Genomic DNA, 22475 nt, shown 5'->3' on the forward strand with positions numbered 1-22475 from the left:
CTAAGCATTAGAAAAACCTGGGCACAGTAACAAGAGATGGATCTTTGCTCAAAAGTTCTCGAGAAAATGAGGAACCAGCGCTGAATGAATATGGGGTTTGGTTCTCATGTCAGCAGCCGCCAGAAACTTCTTCATTGCGGCAGTTTCTCAGCTGAGAGAACGGGGCCAGTGTGTTAAATCTCAGCACAAAACAGAGCAATTCCAAAATCTTGAATTAAAGGAGCCGCCACACGCACTGTTCATACGAAACTGTTCACACGCACAGGCAAAAATATTGTTTCGGACAAGAGTGCGCATCTATGGAGTCCAGAGCTGCTAGCCCACTACAGGCACTGTAGCGGCTCCCCCTCTGCCCATGCGTAGTCGAGCCTTGCAGGCCAGCCGGAGGCGTGAGTGGCGGGCCTGAGGTGTCCACGTCACTCTGCCCAGCGCTCCCACAGCCCCTGGGCGCTCCCGGCGTCTCGCTCCGCCCCTCACAGCGTGAGCCCGCGAAGAAGCTGCAGAGCACTAGGCGCCATGGCCGACCTGATCAGCAGTGGGGAGCTAGGCCGGAGGCCAGGGCAGGTAGGAGCCGGTGGGAGGTGGCTGTGAGCATCACCCGAACCCTGCCCCGCCAGCTAGCCCTGCAAAAGCATACCCTGGAGAGGCTTCCATCAAAGGCCAGGAGCCGAGCTCCGGTGTGGAGATATTACTTCAGGCAAGCAGGCCACGGGGCCAGACTTTGAACCCCTGACCCTGGAGCTCTGAGCTGATCCCCGGGGCGGTTCTTGGAATTGAGAGAGTAGGGTTGGGCTTTCCTATGGGAAAAGGTAAATACAGGGGCGCGCGTTTATCTGCTTTTATTTCCGGCATCCCTGTCCCTGAACTGCTGGCCTTAGGAAGATGGCGACCCAAGGTAGCCTTGCTCAAACAAAGCGCGCTTGGCAGTGCGTGCAGCATCCGCACCCTGAAGATAGAGGCCCCAGAAATGCACCTTGACCAGACCGTTGGTGACCCACAGGGTAACTCTACTAGATAAAAAAATGAACTTCAGGCCTGGTGACTTACGTCCACAATGCGTGTGCTTTCATGGCTGCTGAGGCAGGAGGCTTGCCCAATCTGGGCTGTAGTACGAGGCCATGACTATAAGACAAACAAACAGAACAGAGCGGGAAAGCTGATGGCCTGGCTAGAGAAGCGTAGAGGAAAATTACTCACACCAGAAAGTAAAGCCAGCGTTATCTGTTGTTCAAAGATATTTCTGGACAAGTAAGAGGGGGCATTTGTACCTAGACGAGCTTGTTAAAACCTTCAGAAGGCTTTGACTGCTTAATCTTCTGACCCCTTAGGAACAAGCTTCTGGAAATCCAATTATTTCTTGTAGGTCATTTAGCGGTTTTGGCGTCTGGTGTTTGGTTTTGTACATGCGCAAAAGCTCTAAGGAAAAGTATTTCGGTGGTGAGGGATTAAAAGCAAAGCTGCACAAAATGGAATTCTGAATAAAACACCTGATTATCTAGAACACAAATAATTGTAGATTCTGACCAGGCAGAGCGTGGAGCCCCCCGCTGAGCCTTGTGAGTCTCTGCAGGAACAGCAACCAGCTCAGTCTCTCCAGACAGAGCTAAATCCCAGGATTCCCGGGAAATCAGAGGCCAGTGATTGCCCTCTGAGAGTTGTGGCCCAGGCAGCCGCTGCTGATTGTCAGCGCTGCTCTCCGTGATAAGGGTGACATAAATAACAGCTCACTAAAATGGAGGAGTGATTTGCTCTAAGCACTTCAGCACCTGCTGTTACTAATTAAGGGCTTCGCCAGCCACCCATCGCAGATGGAAGCCTAGTGCTCTACAATTGTAGAGACTGCAGCGCCCTGAACGCTGCCATCAGAAATGAGACAGAGTAGATAAGGACACTGGCGTGACGGTAAGGACACGATGCGACGACCTTATAAAACTGCCCATAATTAAAGGGTACCCGGCAGGGTGTTAATAGGGCTTTACCCCAAAAGAGCATTTTTTACTTCATTTTTTTAAAATTTCCAATGAATATGTATTTTTTAAAGTGCACTAAGCAATTCATACTGGGGGGGAAAAACTGCTGTCAAATGAAACCCAGCCAATTGTGTTCTTAGGTAGAAATCATAGACATGTTAAAATGCAATTCTGCAAAGGAGGATATGCTAGAATTTTCCATTCCTTTTCCCTTCGTTATTGGCAAACCTTCTTATTGCCTGTGTTCAGATGTTACAGCATCAACAAGATACTAAGTAAATATTCAGATTTAAATCGACTGTAGTTTATTTGCTAAATTGATATTACTAGATTGTGGACTTGATTGGCCTTCTGTGTTCTAATCTGTGTGACTACTGACACCCTGAGTAGGTTGTGGCTCTAATTTTGTTGGTCAGGGAAAAGAAGCTCAGATCTTTCCGGAACTGCTTTGTTTTTGCACTGTGTGCCTCACTCAGCACACAACACTTCACAAACCTTAGGCTCCTGTACAGAGCATGGGAAGGAAGCCATGCTTCCCCACCCCTGTCTGGCTGCTCCCCACCTCCTCAGGCCCAGAGCATTGTGCTTGTGACTCAGGAAGTTCCTGAGAGCAGAGCCCCCTAGAGCTGTCCCCACTGCCCAGCCTGAATGCATCCTCCCTGCAGTTCCTTTCTCCACTCTGTCAGGTTGAATGGGTGTGTGTGTGTGTGTGTCTGTGTCTGTCTGTGTGTGCCTGTGTGTGTCTTCTGTGTGCTCAGGTGTCTGCCATGTACTGTGAGCTTGCCTTTCAGATGCATTACGAGTCTCTTACCTAGAGCCAGTAGTGCAGCCTAGAAGCAAGAGGTAGATGCTGGTCCCCGAACAGAGAAGCCATGGAAGGCCCTGTGCCCAGGGTGCTCGACTACCTCTTCACCTGTGTTCATTGCCTCTCTCCAGCAGGAGGGCTCAATAAATACCTGTGGGGACAGTAATTATCAAGCACACTTAAGTGGCAAGATGTTTGAGAAGCTTAAGAGAAAGGGACTTTCCAATAGAAAGTTTTACAAATTATCCCCAGGTCCCTGGCTTATACATATTGTTAGTGTCATTATTTATACCCCGCTGTTTGATTCTCAAATGGCTCAGCAAGAGAAAAATTACCATATTGAAATAAAAGAAAAATCAGGGGGCTGGAGAGGTTGGTGGCTAGGCTGGTGTAGTGCTTGCAACTCAAACATGAGAACCCACATAAAAGCCTGCCACAGCAGCATGCATTTGTAACCCCAGTGCTGGGGGGGGGGTGCTGAGACAGAGATCTCTGGAGCTTGTTGGCTAGCCATTCTAGCCCAGTGGGTGAACCCAAGTTCAGTGAGGGACTTTGCCTCAAAATATAAGGTGGAGGGTGACAGAGGAAGACAGACCCACAGCCACCACAGACACAGGCACATACCAAACACAGTTCAAAGGGCCTCAATGTTTTTCCAGAAGCCAAGACAGGAGAATCGAGTGTTTGAGGCCAGCCTGGGCAACACACCAAGGCTGTTGTCTCAAACAATTAACAAAATAATTAGTTTTAAAGAAAACATTAAGTTATATTTTGAAAATGTTAAGATATTTGAGGAAAATAGAAGTACATTTGGTGAAGTCAGAGAGTGTCAGTTTGCAAAAACAAAACAAAGAAACAACACCGAAAAACTCCACATATTAACTACTGGGCCTATTTATCCTTTCTGATGCTGGTGGGGCAGGTGAGTGAGAGTGGACCCTGCCTGTGGACTTCGCTTAAATGCTTTCTCCGCCTCCTCTGCTCTAAACTCCACAGCAGGAGACACTTTCGAAATAATGAGGCCTCCAGCAAGTAAATAACACTGAAGGAAGGGGAGGGGCAACCATACCTTAAAACCCAAGGAGACAGAACTGCCTGAATTCGGTGAATGGTTCTTGATTCCAACACAGCAGTTTCTCTCACAACTCCAGCTCTGAAGCCAGGGGGAGCAGAGATGCTGCCTTGAAGCAGATGATGGACAGGAACAGAGGTCCACACGGGTGTGGAGAGAGGGTGATTACCTGCTGTGGAAGTAGTTGGATTCGGAACACCTGGAGCAAGGATGCTTTAACTCCAGGATATGCCAGGGAGCTGCTCTCTGCAGAAAATGAGCTGCAGGTGGGACCAAGGTCCCCCAGTGCGGCTAATTCCTGGTCCTCTGTGTGGCCAGGAACCGGAGCGGGCCCAGCCCTGGATGCTCAGCTCTCCAGTCTGTTTCACAATATCCCACTCCTTCACACAGGACCCAGATCAGTGTTCCTTAAGGGAGGCCACCACTGGGGAGCCACACCAGCGCCACTGTGCAGACATTCACAGCCACTCAATCCTTGATTTGTAAGTTTTTCAGACAAAGGCAAATGAAGCCAGACAGGAGAACAATCAACAATAAAAGATTAGTGTTCCTATAAAAGAGGCCCAAGGTAGACCCATCAGCCCTTGCACTGTGTGAAAGCACACTAGACATTGCCTTCTCTGAACCAGGAATCATTTTCACTTGGTGCTGGACCTGCCAACCCCTTAATCTTGGAACCCCCAATCTCCAGGGTGACGAGAAATAATCTTGTTTTGCTCATAAGCAACCTGCTTTGACACTTCTAAGATAGGATGAGAGAGAATACACATAAATTCTTGAGCCCTAATTTACAAGGCTGAAGAGACAGCAGGGCTGGTATCTGTGCTGGTAAAGTGCATCTGTGCAAGCATGAAGATGTGAGCATCTGTGTAAAGACCAGGCAGGGGGATGTGGGGGAAGGGGGTCTCATGCTGCAACCCTCCTAGTCCCCTGAATCAGGAAGGCAGAGACAGGGGAAGCTCCTGGAACACAACTGGTCATCCAGTTTAGTCAAATCCGCGAGCTCCAGGTTCAGAGAAAGACTGTCTCAAAAACTAAGATGGAGAACAAGAGAGGAAGGAATCCCGTGCAGACTTCTGCCCACCACATGCAGATATCCACATGTGCAGTCATACATACATAGGCATAGTTCCATGTTCATGGAATTCTAGCTCTGGGAAAGTGGAGATAGGGGGATATTTTTTCGCCAGAGAGCCTATCGTACTTGAAAAGTCCCAAGCTCAGGAAGACCTGTCTCAAAAAACCAAGGTGGACACTGCCTGAAAAGTGCCTCTCAGAGTTGTCCGTGACCTCCAGCCGTAGATACAGGGCTCATGCACACGCGTAAAATTCCAATCTCTGTCTTCCAAGAAGGGATGACATTCTAAAAACAAACAGGCCCTGGAGACGCCAGAAAGGAAAATAAAGCTTTAAAAAATTCACAATTCACATTGAATTCAGTACTTTTTAAAGGATTGAAGACTGACTCTGTTACAGAGACACGGAGAGGAAGAAGCTTCCTGGGTTTCTAGCATTTCCTGAAGATTCTCAAGGAGAGAAAGACAACGAAGGAGAAGGTGGTTCATGGGTGAAGAAATATCTGTTTACAGAGCCAATGAGAAGTGCTTCTACTTTGACACTGTCAGAACACAGGAGGAAAAAAAGTATCACCCAAAGAAAGCAAAGTTGCTTGGTGCTTTCAACAGCCAATCTGAATATCACAAAGAGATGGACCATCATCTTCAAAATTCAGAGACATGGTGATTTTGACGTAGAAGCAAATAGAAGCTACAAGGAACAGTACAGGTCAAAGAAATGACACCCAAAATTATTATCTATAAATATGAATTACAAATACAAAAAAAAATAGAATGAAGACTTAAGTTCCCGGCATTCCCAGCAAAAGTGCATGGAAGATGGGGGGAGAAGGAATTATTCATGAGAAGGATGCTGCTTTGTGTGGAGAGAGACAAGGGTCCCTATCAACCCACAGTTTGCATGTGGCCAAGGATTGCTACGAACAAGTCTTTGTGTTTTTCGCCTGAATGTATGCGTGTGCATCCTGTGTGTGCCTGGTGCCTGTGAAGGCCAGAAGAGGTTACCAGATCCCTTGGAAACTGGAGTTGGCAACAGCTGTAAGCAGACATATTAGTGCAGGGAACAAATCTGGGTTCTCTGTAAGAGTAGCCAGAGCTTTTAACTACTGAGCCATCACTCCAGCACCAAATATAGATTTTAAAAAATTCGTTTTCTGGAATGTGTTTTTAACCAAAATAAATAATGTGAGACCATTGATTTGGCTTTCTCTCATAATACATGTCCCGGGAGAAAAGTCTTGATTAAGAAATTGGCTCATAGGGGTTGCTGGGAGCCAGAGTCTTTAGCAGTTGGGGTCTCAGCGAGGGCCCTTTACCCTTAGACTTATTCACTCACTTGTCTTCATAAATGAAAAAAAGCATGGCAGATCTCTGGCCTCTTCTTATTGGGACACTTAATTCCGTTGATGAGTGCTCTACCCTACATTAACCAGCTTTCCATCACTGTAACAGAAACCCACCATAATCAACTTATAAAGAAAAAAAAAGCTTCATTTAGCTCAGGTTTTTGGCTGTTTGGTTGGTTGTTTGGCTAGTTTTTTTGAAACAGGGTCTCACTTTGTAGACCAGGCTGACTTTAATTTCATTGCCCCTGTCTCCTGAGTGCTGGAATTCAAGGTCAGCACCACCATGCCTGGCGTGGCTCACAGTTTTTGAGGTCCAGTCCTGCATCTGGAGGCTTCCATGGTGTTAAAGATTGAACTTTGGTCCTGGCGCATGTCAGGGAAGCATGGGACAACTACTGTTCTGATCATATTCTCACACCATGATGTATGATCTCACAGCAAGCACCAAAGCACCAGGCCAACTGACAATGGATAGAACTTCAAAGTATAATCCCAAATATATCTTTTTAATTTAGGATTGACTATTGTGTTAATAAGATTTCAGTTGCTGTAGCAGAATAACAGAAATAAACAGCTTTTTAAAAAGAAAGAAAGAGAGAGAAAGACTGGATCATAGGTCCTTATCTGTAGCAGGGTGGTGATGGCACAAGCCTTTAATTCCAGCACTTGGCAGAGAGGGAGGCAGATCCCTGAGTTCAAGGCCAGCTTAGTCTACCAAGTGAGTTGCAGGACAGACTACAATCTCTTAAAAAAATCTGGGAGTGGGGAAAGGAGGGAAGAGCCTGTTAATTGAACAGTTAATGGGGCAAGAGAGAAGTTTTCAGGGAAACCACACTATCATGGCCCTAGTGGGAAGGATCTTAACAAAGTAGCAGGATGGTCTGACCCAAGCACAGCCCTGGCCATGGAGGCAATGAAGAGCTTCCTGCCCCCTAGGGTCAACTGCCCAGTTCCTTGAGTTATTTCTTACTCTTGTTTGGTAATTACATGCAGCTTCTGCTTCCTTCTCTTTTAGGGAAAACTAGACCTTTTAATAGTTGGAGATGCCACAAGATACTTCCTGTCTGGCTCTGTACAGAAATTCTTTTCCAACACAGCACAGATCACCCTGACCATTAGCAACGTGAAGAAAGTAGTTGCGCTTTTGGCTACTAAGTCGTTTGACATAATTTTCTTGAAGGTGACTTCCACCCTATCTATGGAAGAACAGGAAGTTGTCAAGTTAATACGGTAAAATTTTTTTAAGTCTTGACTTTCTGTCTTGAAAATTGCTTTTAAGACTTCTTAATACATAATATACAATATAATGATATATTCGACATAAAATTAGTCTAATGTAGCAAGTTTTAAAATGAAGCACATATCCTTGGGCAGAAGTTCATAGCACAGTTTTTGTGGCCGGTTTGAGATGGCTTTGTAAGAATTAACATTTCAACCTGAGTAAGAATAGGCACAAGTGACAGCAAAGGGGTTAATTGAGTAAATAAATTTATTTGATATACAATGTTGATATTAGTCCCATAAGTATGCTTTTTAAATAACTGTTAAGTTAAATAAATTAAAATGTTTTATCTTCATATTTTTTTAAAGAGCTATGGTGGATATTAAAACAAGTGAGCATTAATAATTCTTTAATGTTGAAATACCTAGTTAATGTTCAGTGTTTCCTGCTTGTGAGTCTAAAAAAGAACTTTATAAAAATCCATAATTCAACTTTCTCTACCTTGTTTTATTTGGGTGTTTGGGGGGGCGGGGTCTTAAATTGTACATGTGTATCTTTTTCAAACAGACACACACATATGTATGTGTTTTAAAGGGTTTTTAGTTTTATGTAATTTTCCCCAATCTGGATTTTGCTGATTTTATCCCTACAGTGGTCTTGAAATGTCCTCTGCTCCTCAACATTTTTTAAAGTACTGAGGAATTTGAAAATGTGGATAAGGTTTGGTTATTTTCCTTAGTTAAGGAAGAATAGTCCAGCTGGGCGCAGTGGCACACACCTGTAATTTCAGCACTTGGGTAGGCAGAGACAGGAAGATCTCTGTGAGTTCAAGGCCAGCCTGGTCTACAAAGTGAGTCCAACCAAGGCTACACAGAGAAACCCTGTCTTGAACAAAAACAGAAACAAAAAAGAAAAGAAAGAAAGAACAGTTCATCATTATCACCATATCATTCCTCACTGATCTAAGAGGCTGAATTTTAAGTTTTACCATCATTTTAAATTCTCAAAGTTAAAGGCCTCTATAGTTTAGTTTCTAGTAAGTTAAGCTCTTGAGTCTGCTTTTTTTTTTTTTTTTTGAATGATGATTTTGCTTCATTGTAACACTTTTCCCTCAGATCTGAGAAGAAGAAAAACCAACATTTGCTGTTTGTTTTTATAATTCCTGAAAAACTTAGAGGTATGTATGTGACTGCCTGATATGGTGTGTATTTTGTTTCAAGCAGGAATCACAAGTTTGGTTTTAATGTAATTTCTTTAGGCTATTTTTCAGAATATGGAGCTGATATTAGCTTCAGTGAGCCACTGACCTTGGAAAAAGTGAACATCGTGGTAAAGTACTGGGAAGAATATTGCACAAATACGGGTGAGTTAAAAAATACACATTTTTGTTTTCAAGACAGGGTTTCTCTGTGTAGAGCAGGCTAGCCTCGAGCTCACAGAGATCCACCGGCCTCTACCTCCCCAAGTTAAAAATATACTTATTAAAGGCTTAAAAATTCCTATTAAAATTTTATAAAAACCGTGTTTGCACATGTTTAAATTGGTTTCCCACATATGCCTATTATTGTGGATTAACAATTTGCTATGTATTTTAAGAGTGTGTTTTTTAGCATAGTCAGGAAATAATCGCAAATAAGGAGGAAAAAAAATCTCCTTTATTTTCAAAAGAAGCTGAAATGGACAGAAATTTCAAACAAGTTAGCAGCATGATAGCTGTGTGAGGAAGGGTTCTATTTGTTTTTGTTTTTGTTTGGGGTTGTTACTATGTTTCTTTTCATTTGGTAACCTAGCTACTATCATATCTTTGTTATTAAAGTATAATTGATCAGGCTACCACATTGCAAGGATGTCCAAAAAGTAGGGCTTTAACTTGGAATTACACAGTAACTCCTTTGCAAAACACTTGCATGATTATTTACCTCTTCCAATGACTGCGGGGACCATTCTCTCCCCTTCATAGTTTTAGATACAAAGCATTAATGGCAATGCCTCAGTTAGGCCTCTCCTTTGTGGTCTTACCTGTTGCATTGTGTGTATAGCAACATTTAAACACTAATTAGCTTAACCTAAAAGAGCAGCAGACAGCCTCCACGTTCTGGAATTAATGTGGCTCAATGACTATTTTTGCATGCTATAGGCAGAGAAATCTTTCCAAATTAAGTTGGTATCAGATAGAGAGCATTGGTCAAGGAGTGGAGAGCTTTTGCTATGTCATAGGAGTAAACTCTGAAGCCTAAGATACACTTTTGATGGCTGTATTAACAGTACTGTATGGATACTTGTAACTTACTGGGACTATCCATTTTAGGCCTTTTCAACTTGTGCACAAGAAAATAATTATGTAAGGGGATGAACATGCTAATTAACTTGATTGTGCTATTTTTACAAGGTTTATGTTTATCAACTCTACACACTGCATACACATACACACACACACACACACACACGTTCACAATTATATTTCCATAAGGCTTGAAATTTAAAAGCAATGTTTTATTGAAACACATTGAGGATTCTTATATGTAAGTTTGCATTCCAGAGTCAATATATCTGGTTCAGTGGTCAAAGCAGTAAGTTTCCTTTGTAGCACCTCTTCTCATCATGCCCCCTCCCCAGCCCCTACTCACTGTAACCTCAGAGTTCTTCCTGGGAATGACTAAGCAAATGGTCAAGGTCCCTTTGCAGTCTGGTCCTGGGTGCAAACAGCAGCTGCTCATCACCTGTCCAGCACCTTTGATACACCCCAACCATTCTCCAGTTGTTTTATCACTGGTCCAAGGACCAACAGCTGCAGATTTTTTCCCCCTGAGGCTATAATTTGAGAGCACAGTTGCTTGACATTTACTTCTAAATAGGAAGGTGATACATAAAGTCGGTTGTGGGTACTTTATAAAATATGCCACTTAGTTACCGGGTTCTTACTGGTACGAGGATTGTCCTGGGATACAGTGTGTACAGCCTTTCAGTGGTACCTTCTAATCTGAGTGGTTTTACACTTCTTGGACTGAAATCTATCATTTGCTTTCTATTTTAAGAACCCTGCTTTGTAGGAATCACTGGTAGTGATACTATGATTAAAATGGGCCTCTTTCCAAACTTGCAGTGGATGTGGAGAGCACTGAGACATCTGCAGAGTACAGACTACACCTCCGGAATTCCTGCAGTGAACTCGGGGGACATTTTCCTACAGATACTTTTGTTTGGTTAGTTTTATTTATGTTTTTCGACTTTTCCATGTTACTGATGTCCGCCGCATACATTTTATTAAAGATGCCGCAGAGAAGCTGATAACAGGACACAGCCCTGGCACTGAGTGGTCCAGAGGGATGGGCTCTTCTCTGGAAGATACGTGGCATTCTTCTGTTTCAGATTCTAGAGTTGAGGTCATGGGTACACCTCACAGGAGGATCAGTATAAGAAAGCATGACACCATTCAAGTAAGATAACAGCAGACTCCCTTCTTTCAAACACAGTTTGAAACTCTGATATTTGAACAGACAAGCACAGCCTTACCTAGTCTGTGTCTACAGCACTTTCCCTCTGTTGTCTGTTTTGAACTCACAAAACTCAAAGCTTCAACTACTAAATGCCTGTGATTTAGAAAAACTGTTAGATATTCCATGAGGAAGCTCTTAGGGTTTTTGTTTGTTTGTTTGTTTGTTTTTTTTTTTTTACATTGTGGTTTGGGCTCTGTCTGTTCCTGTCTGTATGTCTCTCTTCTTTGGGGTGTTAGAACTGATAGTCAAACCTACCTCCCACAGGGTGTTAGACTTGAGTCAGACTCTTCCCATGTTAGCTTTGCATATTTAATAAAAAAAAATCTGCTTCTTGTGAATGCTGGCCTCTTTTTACAACAAAAAGTTTTGTTTTTTGTTTGTTTGTTTGTTTGTTTGTTTGTTTTTAAATGGAGCTTAGCACTATGCAGGATGGACAAGTGCTAAAGCCCATGGATGTTGATGATGGTGAAAATTCTGAGCCAGGCACTTCCAGAATGTGTAGAATGCAGCCATCTACTGTTAGAACAAGGAAGGGACTTGGCAGCCAGCTCAGTGTGGAAAACCAAAGATGACCTCACTTAAGTGGCATGCAGCTAGCAACAGCTTTGTGAATCTTATTTAGCAGCTGAGCCTCAAAGAGCTTCATGGAAAGATGATCCTTTATCTGGGGTATGAGGTAGAGAAGGGTGTTGTGAGGTTTCATGGTTTTCCTATGCTACATGAGGCCATTTTTCAATGTCTACTAACTTTGGCTTTTTTTTTTATCCTCCCATATAATCTTTCCACTGTGGATTATAGGGCTAGGAGGACCTTGGTCAGTAAAGTACTTGTTTGCAAGCATGAGGACTTGAGCTTGAGACCCAGAATTCAAATACAAAGGTTGGAAGCATAAGTGCTTAGAATCCCAGCACTGGGGAGGTGAATCTAGGAGGACAGTCCTTGGGGAACTCTGACCAGCCAGCATGGCCCATTTGGTAAGCTTCAGGCCATTGAGAGAGACCCTGTCTCAAAAACTAGTAAGCAGCACCCGAGGAAATACACCAAAGTTCTCTTTCTCTCTCTCTCTCATACACAAAGTGGCATTATATTTCAATAATTTAAAAACAATACCAAACGGCCTGTAGTGATGGCTCAGCAGCTAAGATCACTGGCCACTCTTTTGAAGATCCAGGTTCAATTCCCTGTACCTAGCCACAACTGTCTGTGATTTCGGTTGCAGGGATCTTATTCCCTTTTTTGGCACTCATGGGCTCCAGGCACACATGTGTTGTATATCATAGACATAAAATAATAAAATAATTCAAAAATTGAAGTTCTAGATAAGGGACTTTCAACCTTCTAATGCTGGGACCTTTTAACCATTTCCTCATGCTATAGTTTCTCCCAACCATAAAATTATTTTCATTGCTAATTCATAACTGTAAATTTGCTACTGTTATAAATTGTAATGTACATGTTTTTGGAGATAGAGGGTTGCCAGAGGGGTCGAGGCCCACAGGTTGAGAACTGTTGTTGTAGATAGCAGCGTCAGAACAACATCCATTGAATGACAAAATTTAAAAGGAAGAGAAACTACTTTTGCTGATCGAGTTAGAATAGGGCATGTAAAGTTGCTCTTTTCTCTGTAATGGGTCTTAGCTTTTAAAATTTTATTTCATGTGTTTGGGTGTGTCTTGCTCCACGTATGTCTGTGTACCACAGGCATATAGTACCCTCAGAGGCCAGAAGAGAAAGCATCAGATACTTTGGAACTGGAGTTACAGAATATGAAGCACTGTGTGGGTGCTCAAAATTGAACCCAGGTCTTCTACTAGAACATCCAGCGCTTTTAACCCCTGGGCCGTCTCTCCAGCCCTGTGTGTCTTAACTTCTTAAGGGTAGATACAGTTACGCTCTGATTTACAGTAGGACTATTCAAGACCCAGCAGAAACAATTGTTAAGTTAAAAACTGCAACCATTCTGCCTAACATCGCAGCTCGCCCTGTAACATGCTCAGAACGCTTAATGCTACCCCGCAGTTGGGCAGGAGCCATCTGACTCAGTCTGCTTTAAAGCAGGTTGTTCAAGCATCAGCCATCAGATGTAATTTATCAAATACAGCCGGAAGGAGAAATGGACTGGTGTTGCAATATTTTTATAAAAGTGAAAAAAACAAAAGCATTATCAGTGAGTACTTACTTCTAATTTGTAATAGCCGTGTTGATAAAATTACAATGTCTTAGTCCTGATTGTATTTTATATTTAATCGGTGTATTTTTGAATTTTGATCATTGATTTGTGATACTTCAAAATCTGAAAAAAAGATTCAGTTCCAGGCGTGTCAGGATTTAACGTATTCTCCCCTTTTGTATGAAGCAGGAGACTTAGTCTCCGTCTGAATGGTGAACTGCTGCTTATCGTGGACAGTTGCCAGGCAATTATTCTCTCTAATATGTGACATGATTTTCACCTGCTTCTAGCTCTGAGCTTCTGAAAAGGGAACCTGGAGTTGGACTGAAGGCCCAGTTGCCCAGTCCTGAAGGAAACAGAAGGGCCTCGGCTCTTCACTCAAGCAAGGAAAAGCTGAGGAGGTGAGTGGTCATTCCTTCATACAGAGAGACCATGTCCATAAATCCTGTAACTTTCCCATGGCTAAAGGTCTAAATGGAACTAGCAAATGTGACCACTGAGTAGATGTCAGGAATCAAATAACTGAACTGGGACCAGTGCCATAGTATGACTGGGGAACAGTAATGAGGCTAAGTTGTGAGAATATAAATATTTGCCTCTAATTCTCTTAAGTTTCCTGTACATTCAGATGTCTTCTTAATACATATTGGAACAATGTGCAATGGCATGTTTTTTCATTGTGAAAATGACATATAACTAGCAAAACTATAGAAAAGAGGGAAATACTGTTAACAGTTGAGTCATGTGTAGATAACAATGGCTTAACGGTTTTGCTCTCAGCCTTTATTTATTTATTTATTTATTTATTTATTTATTTATTTATTTATTTATTTATTATTTCATTCTTGCTTTACTTAATGGCTAGGATGACATTTTATACCCTGTCTTGAATACTGCTTTTCTTCAGTAAGATTTATAACATATTATTCCCACTGCAGATGAAATTCTGAAGATCTAATATACCTTAATTTGCTTAAGGCACCCTTCTGTTTAAAGCGTTTAGACAACTTTTTGACATTTAGTGAGACTGGTTTGCACACAGAAGGTTTGCTGCGTTTGGGTTTCATCATAGATGCTTTTGTAAGTAGAAGTTCTCTGTGTGAAAACATTCCAATAACAGTGTCTGGTTGTTGATATTTCAATGCTTTTCCCCCCCTCTGGAATAGTTCTTGAGACAATTCTGAAGAACCCCAAAGATCCTGAAGCCCAATAAAAATAAGACTTATTTTCCATCCTGACAATATGGCAAATGAGTTTTTTTTTTTAAGTTTAATTTTTCTTCTATTCTGAAATAAAGAGAAATTTAGGGACTTTCCAAAGATTCTAGATAGTAATTATCAGTCAGCCTGCACATGTCAAAGCTGTAACTGGATAAAACAAGCACTTAGGGGGAAATGCCAAGGGCTTGAATCAATTAGTTCTACATTTCCCATGAATCTCTCCTGAGATTTAGTGGCCTTTGGATGCTAACCTGGACATTGTCCTTGTATTTTAGTTCATCTGCTTAGGAAAGCTATCTTCTTGTTTTTCTTCAGTTCAGGCCATAGCATGCTATTAAAACACATGTTACAAGACACCAAGATTTCCTGCTAAAAATATGGTCCTACCTAGATCCTGACTCTTTCTGGCCTGCTAGGCTTCTAATGTGAATTAGAAGATTATGTCTATATAGAGTGTGATTCTTTCCTGAGGGCAGGGTATCCACAGATCCTCAGGGGCTGTGAGGGGTGTGCTTTGTACTGTCTGGGCACCTGGGCACCACAGCAGTGGGCCTGGTTGAAGGAGCTGCGGCCACCATGGCATAGACTCTATACTAAGGCAGTTGTTCCTTGGGTAGCATGTGACTGGGGACCCTGGAAGTTGTGATCTCAGGAGCTGTTAGTCCTCTTGGCCTATGGGGACATGGCCTGCTTCTTAAACAGGGATCAGATAAAGATGAGGACATTCCATTTTCACAAAAACCCAGGAAGAAGAACTGTTTATTCTTAGGAACAAAGAAGTAAATGAGACTGATGCCTTCTTATTTTCTTAAAATTGTTTGAGCAGAGAACGCATCAAGTTTTGCTGTGAGCAGCTGCGCACCCTCCTGCCCTATGTCAAGGGGAGGAAGAGCGATGTGGCTTCAGTTATTGAGGCGACGGTTGATTACGTGAAGCATATCCGGGAGACCATCTCTCCAGCCATTATGGCCCAGGTATTTGGTCTCTAACGTCCTATGCGGCAATGCTTCCATGCATCAAGTTTTATTTTCGCTCTCATAACTGCAAATCCATGTGTCTGCAGGCCTGCTTTTATAATGCATCTTTGCACTTGTTTAGATTACAGAATCCTTTCAGAGCAATAAAAGGTTTTCTAAGAGACAGATGCCCATCGAGCTGTTCCTTCCATGCGCAGCCACAGCACAGAGGTATGGCGAGGGCCATGTGAATCCATATCCTGCGTGTTGTTTTCTTTCCTTGTTCATGCTGGGTGATGGGGCAGGAGCTGGAAACATAGACAGTGAGAGCCCTGGTGTTTGTTAAGGATGCATGAATGTCTACTACTGCCAATACTAACCACTCCATTCCTAGGATAAACACATCCAATATTCTCGGGGCTGTGGGCCTTTCATTCTATGACTCACACTTTGTTACCCTGAGAACCTTAAAGTGGGGCCTTGAGACTCCATCTTAGTGACTTTACTTGTCCAGCAGGAGCAGGGTAGATTTTTTTTTTTAATTCTCTGGCAGAGTTTGGTCCATCTAAAACTAGCTAGCAGTCCTTAAACTGGCTGGTATAAAATATGGCATGTCAAGTGATGCCTTTCTTACTCAAATGTGTGAGTCTGTGCAAGCAAACAAAAAAGACCTATGAAGAATCATCAAAGGTCCAGAGTACCACTTTGTTCTATTTAAATAATCTACAGCGGGGACTCTGTTGGGGTTTTTCAGAACTTGACTAGTAGAAAGGCTTTGAGGACATAGAGAGAGGGCACAGTGGTTAAGAGCACTGGCTGCTCTTGCAGAGGCCCCAGGTTCAGTTCCTTGTACCCCATATGGCGGCTCACAACCAGCTGTAACTCCAGCTTCTTAGGACCTGAGATCTTCTGGCCTCTGCAGGGACTGTGTACATGTGGTACAAAGACATACATGCAGGCAAACACTCATACACATGAACAATTCAGTCTTTTAAAGCACGATTTAGAGAGGCCCTTGAATTCAGCAGTTTTCATAGTGTCTTCCTGGAGGGATGTGCAGAGTGATTCCTTCTCATCTTTCAAGGGAAAATGGCATGCTGACAAGCACTTACTCACCCGTGCAAGAGATCCAGCTCCTGGCTGATCAGTGCTTGAACGTGTACACCATGCCTTCTGTAGGACCTTCGGAGGAAGCTGTAAGAGGTGAGCTATGTCTAACACTGCAGCTCACAGGGCACGTGAGCCTGCATGGAGTCTCTGCACTCTCTGGGGGCCCCCGAGTCCCCATTCATTTCTTGCCATAACTGTATAGTCAAGCGGAGATGAAACACCACACATTGGGTCCTGGCGTCACCATCTTGAAGTGTTTAAATTGAGTCTGTTAGTTCCTTTTGTGTCACTGTGGCAGAATTCCTGACAGAACAGCCCCAGGAAGGAAATGTTTAACTCCCAGTTCTAGAGGCTTCAGTCTGTGATGGCAAAGGCATCTGGGGTAGCACTCACACAGTAGGACATTACAAAGCAAGGCTTAGGAATCAGAACAAGATGGAAGGTGTAAGGCCTTAGCTCCAGCCAGCTCTATTCCAGCTTCTAAAGGTTGCACAGCTCTACAAGACAATGCCACAGCTGGGGGAACGAGTTTTCAACCACAGGAGTTATGTTAGGGACAGAAGCAATGGCTGGTCTTGCAGAGGTCCTGAGTGTAGTTCCCAGAACTCACATGGCAGCTCTCAACCCTCTGTACCTTCAGTTACAGGAGAGCCACTGCTCTTTCTGTGTTCTGTGGTCACTGAATACTTTTAGTAAATATAAATATACATAAAATAAAAGTATAAATGTTTTCAAATATGTTATCCTAGGAATTGCCTCAAATTGCCAAAAAGTACATCTTGCTAACAGATGATAAGTATATTGAAAATAGAAATATTTCAATTCTAGAGAATAGAAATGAAATCTAAAGTGAAGCACAGTCGTCTCTCAGTACCCACAGAGGATTGGTCCAAGTCCCTCTGCAGACCCCAGATCCTCAAAGTCTCAAGTCCCTTCCACAAAATGGAATATCATTTGCATTTTACCTGGGCATATCACTCCCGCTTATTTTAAGTCTTTGGTGGATTGGGTGATAGCTGATACAATGTAAATTTACACAAATAGTTGTTACATCATATTGTTTAAAGAACAAAGTCTGTCCATGTTTTGTATAGACTTGCTGTAGTTCATTTAAAATAATAATAAAAAAAAAAAACCAAAACCTTTCAATCCATGGTTGATTGCATCTGCAGCTCAAGGATACAGAGAACTGACTGCTCACACCAATTCAGTGCTGACTGTGTGCTGAGCATTTGGAAAGTTAATTTATTTACTTCTTTCAGGTCCCTAAAGGATCTACCCCGAGTCCTTCTCAACCACATAGTTAAAGCTTCTCGTTCCTGCTTGTACACAGAGTACAGGGTACCGTTAACCCACTTTTCCTGTTGGGCTTGTCTTCACGGTATTTAGGACCTGCCTGTGTTTGTTACTTGTCCACTCTTTTTAGTGCTGTCTTCTCCCATTATAATGCCAGCTCCGGGAAGGAAGGGAGTTTTTCCCTCCAGTTTTATTCATCACTGTATTTTCAGTTCCTAGAGCAGTGGTGGTCAAGAAATAAATATAGTACAAATACCCATGTGGACACATGCAACCCTCCTTCTAGAGGCATTTCTTTTACAGTTTTGTGCAAACCTAGGCAATCCCACATAGTTATGGAAATAAAGATGGGAATGAACAAAGCCAAAGGAAAAAGAGTACAAGTCTAGTGCCTGGCTTTGATATTCCTGAAGGCTACTATCCCCACGGAGGAGCAAGTAAAATGTGGACCTTCTAGTCTGAGTGGCTGCTACTGAATGACAGGAGTGCACCTGTCCTTAGCCTCCAGGCTTCTGTGACTCTTCTGATTCCTTCCTCCAAGGAACTAAGTTGTCATAGCATCCCGCTGTGCCTGGAATATCCTTGACCACCCCTCTCCCCGCTAGTTGCAAGCGTGTCCCCTGGTGCTCAGCTTGCCATCCATCCCTGACTCAAGGATGGCAAAACACAGATAGATGCTTGTATGGAAATCAGTGGCAGACAGGATCACAAAAGCACACCCAGGTCCACCCATTGTGTATAAGTGCACAGTAGAGGCACGGGTGACATACATGTCTAGGGTACCAGGGCGAGCTCTGGGACAAAAATAATGTTCTTATGGTTGTGTCCAAAGTTATAATAGGAGGGGCCAAAACAGAACACAACAATAGAGGAAATAAATGCAGGACACTTCAATGGTCTATTCAGGCCTTTCTTTTGACCTGGGGAAAAGAGAGGAGAATGGGAAGAGGGAAGAATTCACCCCAGGCCACAGTTAAACTTTTCAAAGTGCCTATGGCTCAGGGTGACATGGGATGATTAAAGTGATCCAAATCAATTCAAATTAAGGTGGGACTATGCCCAGTGCCTGGTAAGTATATTTCTTTACATACCATACTATATATGTTCTATAAAAAATAATGTTGATGGCTACAAGTTCCGAATTTTCTGAACCTGAGTGTTTTGTGAGATCAATTACATTACCCAAAGTATGATACCACTATTGGAAAGATACAGCTATAATAGGACTGTAGTTTTATGGGACATGCAACCCCAAAGAGATCTGGAATATCAGTGAGTCAGTCCCCCAATTATATCACTTCTTATTTGATTTTTTTTTTCAAGACAGGGTTTCTCTGTGTAGCCTTGGCTATCCTGGACTCACTTTTAGACCAGGGTGGCCTCAACCTCATAGAGAGCTGCCTGCCTCTGCCTCTGTCACTTCCTATTTGAGAAGTAACTGGCCATACTAATTACTGTTTACTTATATATTTTTTCTCTAGATTTTTCTATCCCATTTTTTATCTCCTGATTTTTAAAAATATTTATTTATTTTATGTATATGAGTATTTCCCTGTATGTATGTATATGTACCGTGTATGTGCAGTACCTATGGAGGCCAGAAGAGGGTGTTGGATCCTCTGGAACTGGAGTTAGAGGGAGATGGCCTGCTGTGTGTGCTGGGAACTTTACTCAAGTCTTCTACAAGAGAGGGATGTGCTCTCAGCACTGAGCCATCTCCCCAGATCTAGCAGTTACTTTTAAAACATGTTTTAAAAATCTTTGAATTTTAGCTACAGTGTAGAACTAAAATATAACTGTGTAATGGTCTGGCCTACTTTAGTCATAAGAAAAAAATAAGCCAAACTTTCTTTGTAGCTGAATGTAGTTGGGTTCTTTTGTTTGTTTTTCTCACATTCTTCCTTGCTTTATAGGAATGGAGTTAGGATTTCTGTTGCTGTGATAAAACACTGTGACCAAATCATCATGGGGAGGAAAGGGTTTATTTCATCCTACCGCTTACAGCCCATCATACAGGGGAGTCGGAGCAGGAGCTCAATGCAAGAACTTGGAGACAGGAACTGCTTCCTGGCTTTTTCATCTTGCTTTCTTATAAACCCAGGACTACCAGCCCAGGGCTGGAGCTCCCACATCAGTCAAGAAAATGCACTTATGGACCTGACAGTCTTTTGGAAGAATTTCCTTTATTGAGCATTTCTCTTCCCAGATGACTCTAGATTGTATCAAATTAACATAAAACTTACCAGGACAGATGGTCAGTTTGGTTATGATGGTAGCCAATCACACACACAGACACACACACACACACACACACACACACACACACACGGCACAGAGGTCTGCCTGTCCTCTAACATCTCTTGCGACACATGAATGCTAAGGAACTATGCTTATGTTGCATTGTTAAAGGAACAGGCACTTTGTTTTTCCATCCGTGTTTACATGCAGTAGCTGTGGTATGAGGATGAGACAGAGGGCCATGTATTTCAAATGCTGCAGTGCAGAGTCACAGAGCTGTGCACAGCGCTCACAGCCACCTGCTTTCTTTCTTGTCACAGGTCAGTCAGGCTCTGGTTCAGAGAGCCCTGTTGAAGATCTTCACAATGCTCAAGTGCCCAGTGCAGCCCTCTCTCTTAATTCCTACCATGCAGTCAGATACTGTTCTGGACCTGTCTCCCCCCATGATGCAGCTGCCAGAGCAAACCAGGACATTTCCACTTACTTACCATCTACTGTACCCAGTGTGTCCAACTTTCTTCCTCAGCACTGCAATTCCATGCTTTGCCAAGTACAGCCAACCAGTCCCAATTGTCTGGTAAGTCTTCTCGGGTCTGTGAAGGTCTTAAGACACACTTTGCTGTCAACACCCTGGTCCAAAGCTCGGAGCCCGCATCCCAAGAGCTGTTGTTGGTTCCTAAGTCGCTTATCTGAATGGTGATAATCGCTGTAGTTAACCCAGGCCCTCCTTCTCCATGCTGCAGACCTGCTATCTAGGATGTATGTTATCGTGGATCTGGACGTGGCCTGTCTAGCCTAGCAGTAGGTGACCCAGGTAGAATCTGGCTGTTTTGGATCTGGTTGCCTCTCCCTCTGCCCCCTGCTTCTACTCAGTGTTCCTAGGATGCTACAGACATTCCTCTGTCTTCATTCCCAGCTGACCCCATAACTGCTTCTGCTGTCTCTCAGCACCAATGGTCACCCTCATCAAATGAAAACTCATCCTTCTTTCCCCATCAGGCAGAGTTCAGATGCCAGTTTTTATACAACAGTCACTGGTGCACCCTCCTGCTTTGACCTTGCGCTTACCGGTATTTCTGGAAAGGGAATGTCTACAGACATGATGCTCACACTCATGAAGTGTGGCAGAGAGGCAGGCAGCTGTGATATGGGTCGAAGGGTGTAGGAAGGGGACAGATAGTCATGGTAGTTACTGATGACCCCTGGGGAGGTACTTACGGTCTAAGCCAAGATCTAGAGATATTAGCCACATAAGGGGTCTGGAATTAGAGATGAGCAAGGGAAAAGTGTTTGGGGTGCCTGGATCAGCATTATACAGTGAAGTCTTTTGTGGAGGGCATAACTAAGTCATGTATTCTGTGTACTTAAAACCCACATCTAAAGACACCCAATGCTACACTTCTAGAGCAAAAACTATTGTCATCTCTATATGACACCTGTGGAACAGGAATGATAGTGACTGTCCCAATATGCACTTGTGAGAAAGACATCCCAAAGGGAATTACAGAGAAAAGTTAGAAAATGAGAGTATCACAAGTTTAATAATGCCAGTAATGGTCACCACAGAAAGGCCAAGACAAATGAAAGAGGGTGCTATAGTACTGATTGATTGACTGACTGCTTGATCCATCAGTCGATTGATGGATAGATGATAGCCTCAGATGAGGTCCTGCCTTATTGTCTTCTGTGGTCTCGAACTTTTGGACTCAAGTGATCCTTCTGCCTAAACCACACGCAAATATTGGTATATACAGGCTCACACCCTGAACATGACACATTAATTTTTAGTTGTTGACATGTACTTACGGTGGTATATGTTTTTGCTATAGAATTTTATTTAAGAAAATACTTAGTTTTGTTATTTTTTAATTTTGTTTTGTTTTTTAAAGTCTGTGTGTGTGTGTGTGTGTGTGTGTGTGTGTGTGTGTGTGTGTCACAGTGCACATGTGGAAGTCAGAGAACAGCTTTTGGGCATCATTTCTCACCTCTTTCCTGTTGAGAAAGTCTTTCGTTTCTGTTACAGTACACTCCAGGCCATGAGCTTCCAGCTAGCTCTCGTGCTGCCTCCTCCAGCACCTTACGTGAGCTCCAAGAGCCAGTCTCGGATCACCAGGCTTCCCAGCAACCTCTTGTATCCACTGAGCCATCTCTGCCGCCTCAAGAGAACAGTTACTTTTATGAAAAATAAACATTTGAAAACATGTAGGTTTAGTGGCCTGAAGAATCCAGTTGGCTTTATAAACTCCCAATATACAGAAATGCATTTGTGACATTATGAGTAAGAATGAGCTAGCCTTAATGTGTGCTTCTCCCTCCCAACAGTCTGGGGCATATTAACAATCTATGTTTGGGGCTCATATTCTAGACCACATGCTGGGCACAGTTGGTCAGTTGAGGAAGAAGGGACAAAGGAAGATATGTGAAAGCTGCTGATGCTGGCTTCTGATGAATGTACTGGAACCTTCCAAAGATACATAGAAAGACAGTTGATGGCATT

General features: G+C 43.0%; 1 protein-coding gene across 1 annotated transcript; it reads left to right on the forward strand.

The window, feature by feature from the left end:
• The first annotated feature begins 516 nt into the window (after positions 1 to 516).
• Sohlh2 (spermatogenesis and oogenesis specific basic helix-loop-helix 2) lies at positions 517 to 22166 on the forward strand. Its single transcript, XM_055596760.1, has 11 exons — positions 517 to 564; positions 7285 to 7499; positions 8607 to 8668; positions 8750 to 8854; positions 10595 to 10694; positions 13449 to 13559; positions 15205 to 15352; positions 15477 to 15565; positions 16419 to 16537; positions 20299 to 20555; positions 22002 to 22166. Exons 1-11 carry the CDS (start codon positions 517 to 519, stop codon positions 22164 to 22166), a joined length of 1419 nt encoding a protein of 472 aa, XP_055452735.1.
• The last annotated feature ends 309 nt before the right edge of the window (positions 22167 to 22475 follow it).

Source organism: Psammomys obesus, unplaced genomic scaffold, assembly GCF_907164565.1.
Source record: "Psammomys obesus unplaced genomic scaffold, mPsaObe1.curated_primary_1811, whole genome shotgun sequence".
Lineage (NCBI taxonomy): Eukaryota > Metazoa > Chordata > Mammalia > Rodentia > Muridae > Psammomys > Psammomys obesus.

Excerpts from the sequence above, each read along its gene's own strand:
- Sohlh2 (XM_055596760.1), top strand. The coding sequence starts at position 517 with ATGGCCGACCTGATCAGCAGTGGGGAGCTAGGCCGGAGGCCAGGGCAG. Across the intron at positions 8,669-8,749 it reads AATTCCTGAAAAACTTAGAG|GCTATTTTTCAGAATATGGA; the intron begins GTATGTATGTGA and ends TAATTTCTTTAG. Across the intron at positions 15,353-15,476 it reads CTCCAGCCATTATGGCCCAG|ATTACAGAATCCTTTCAGAG; the intron begins GTATTTGGTCTC and ends GCACTTGTTTAG.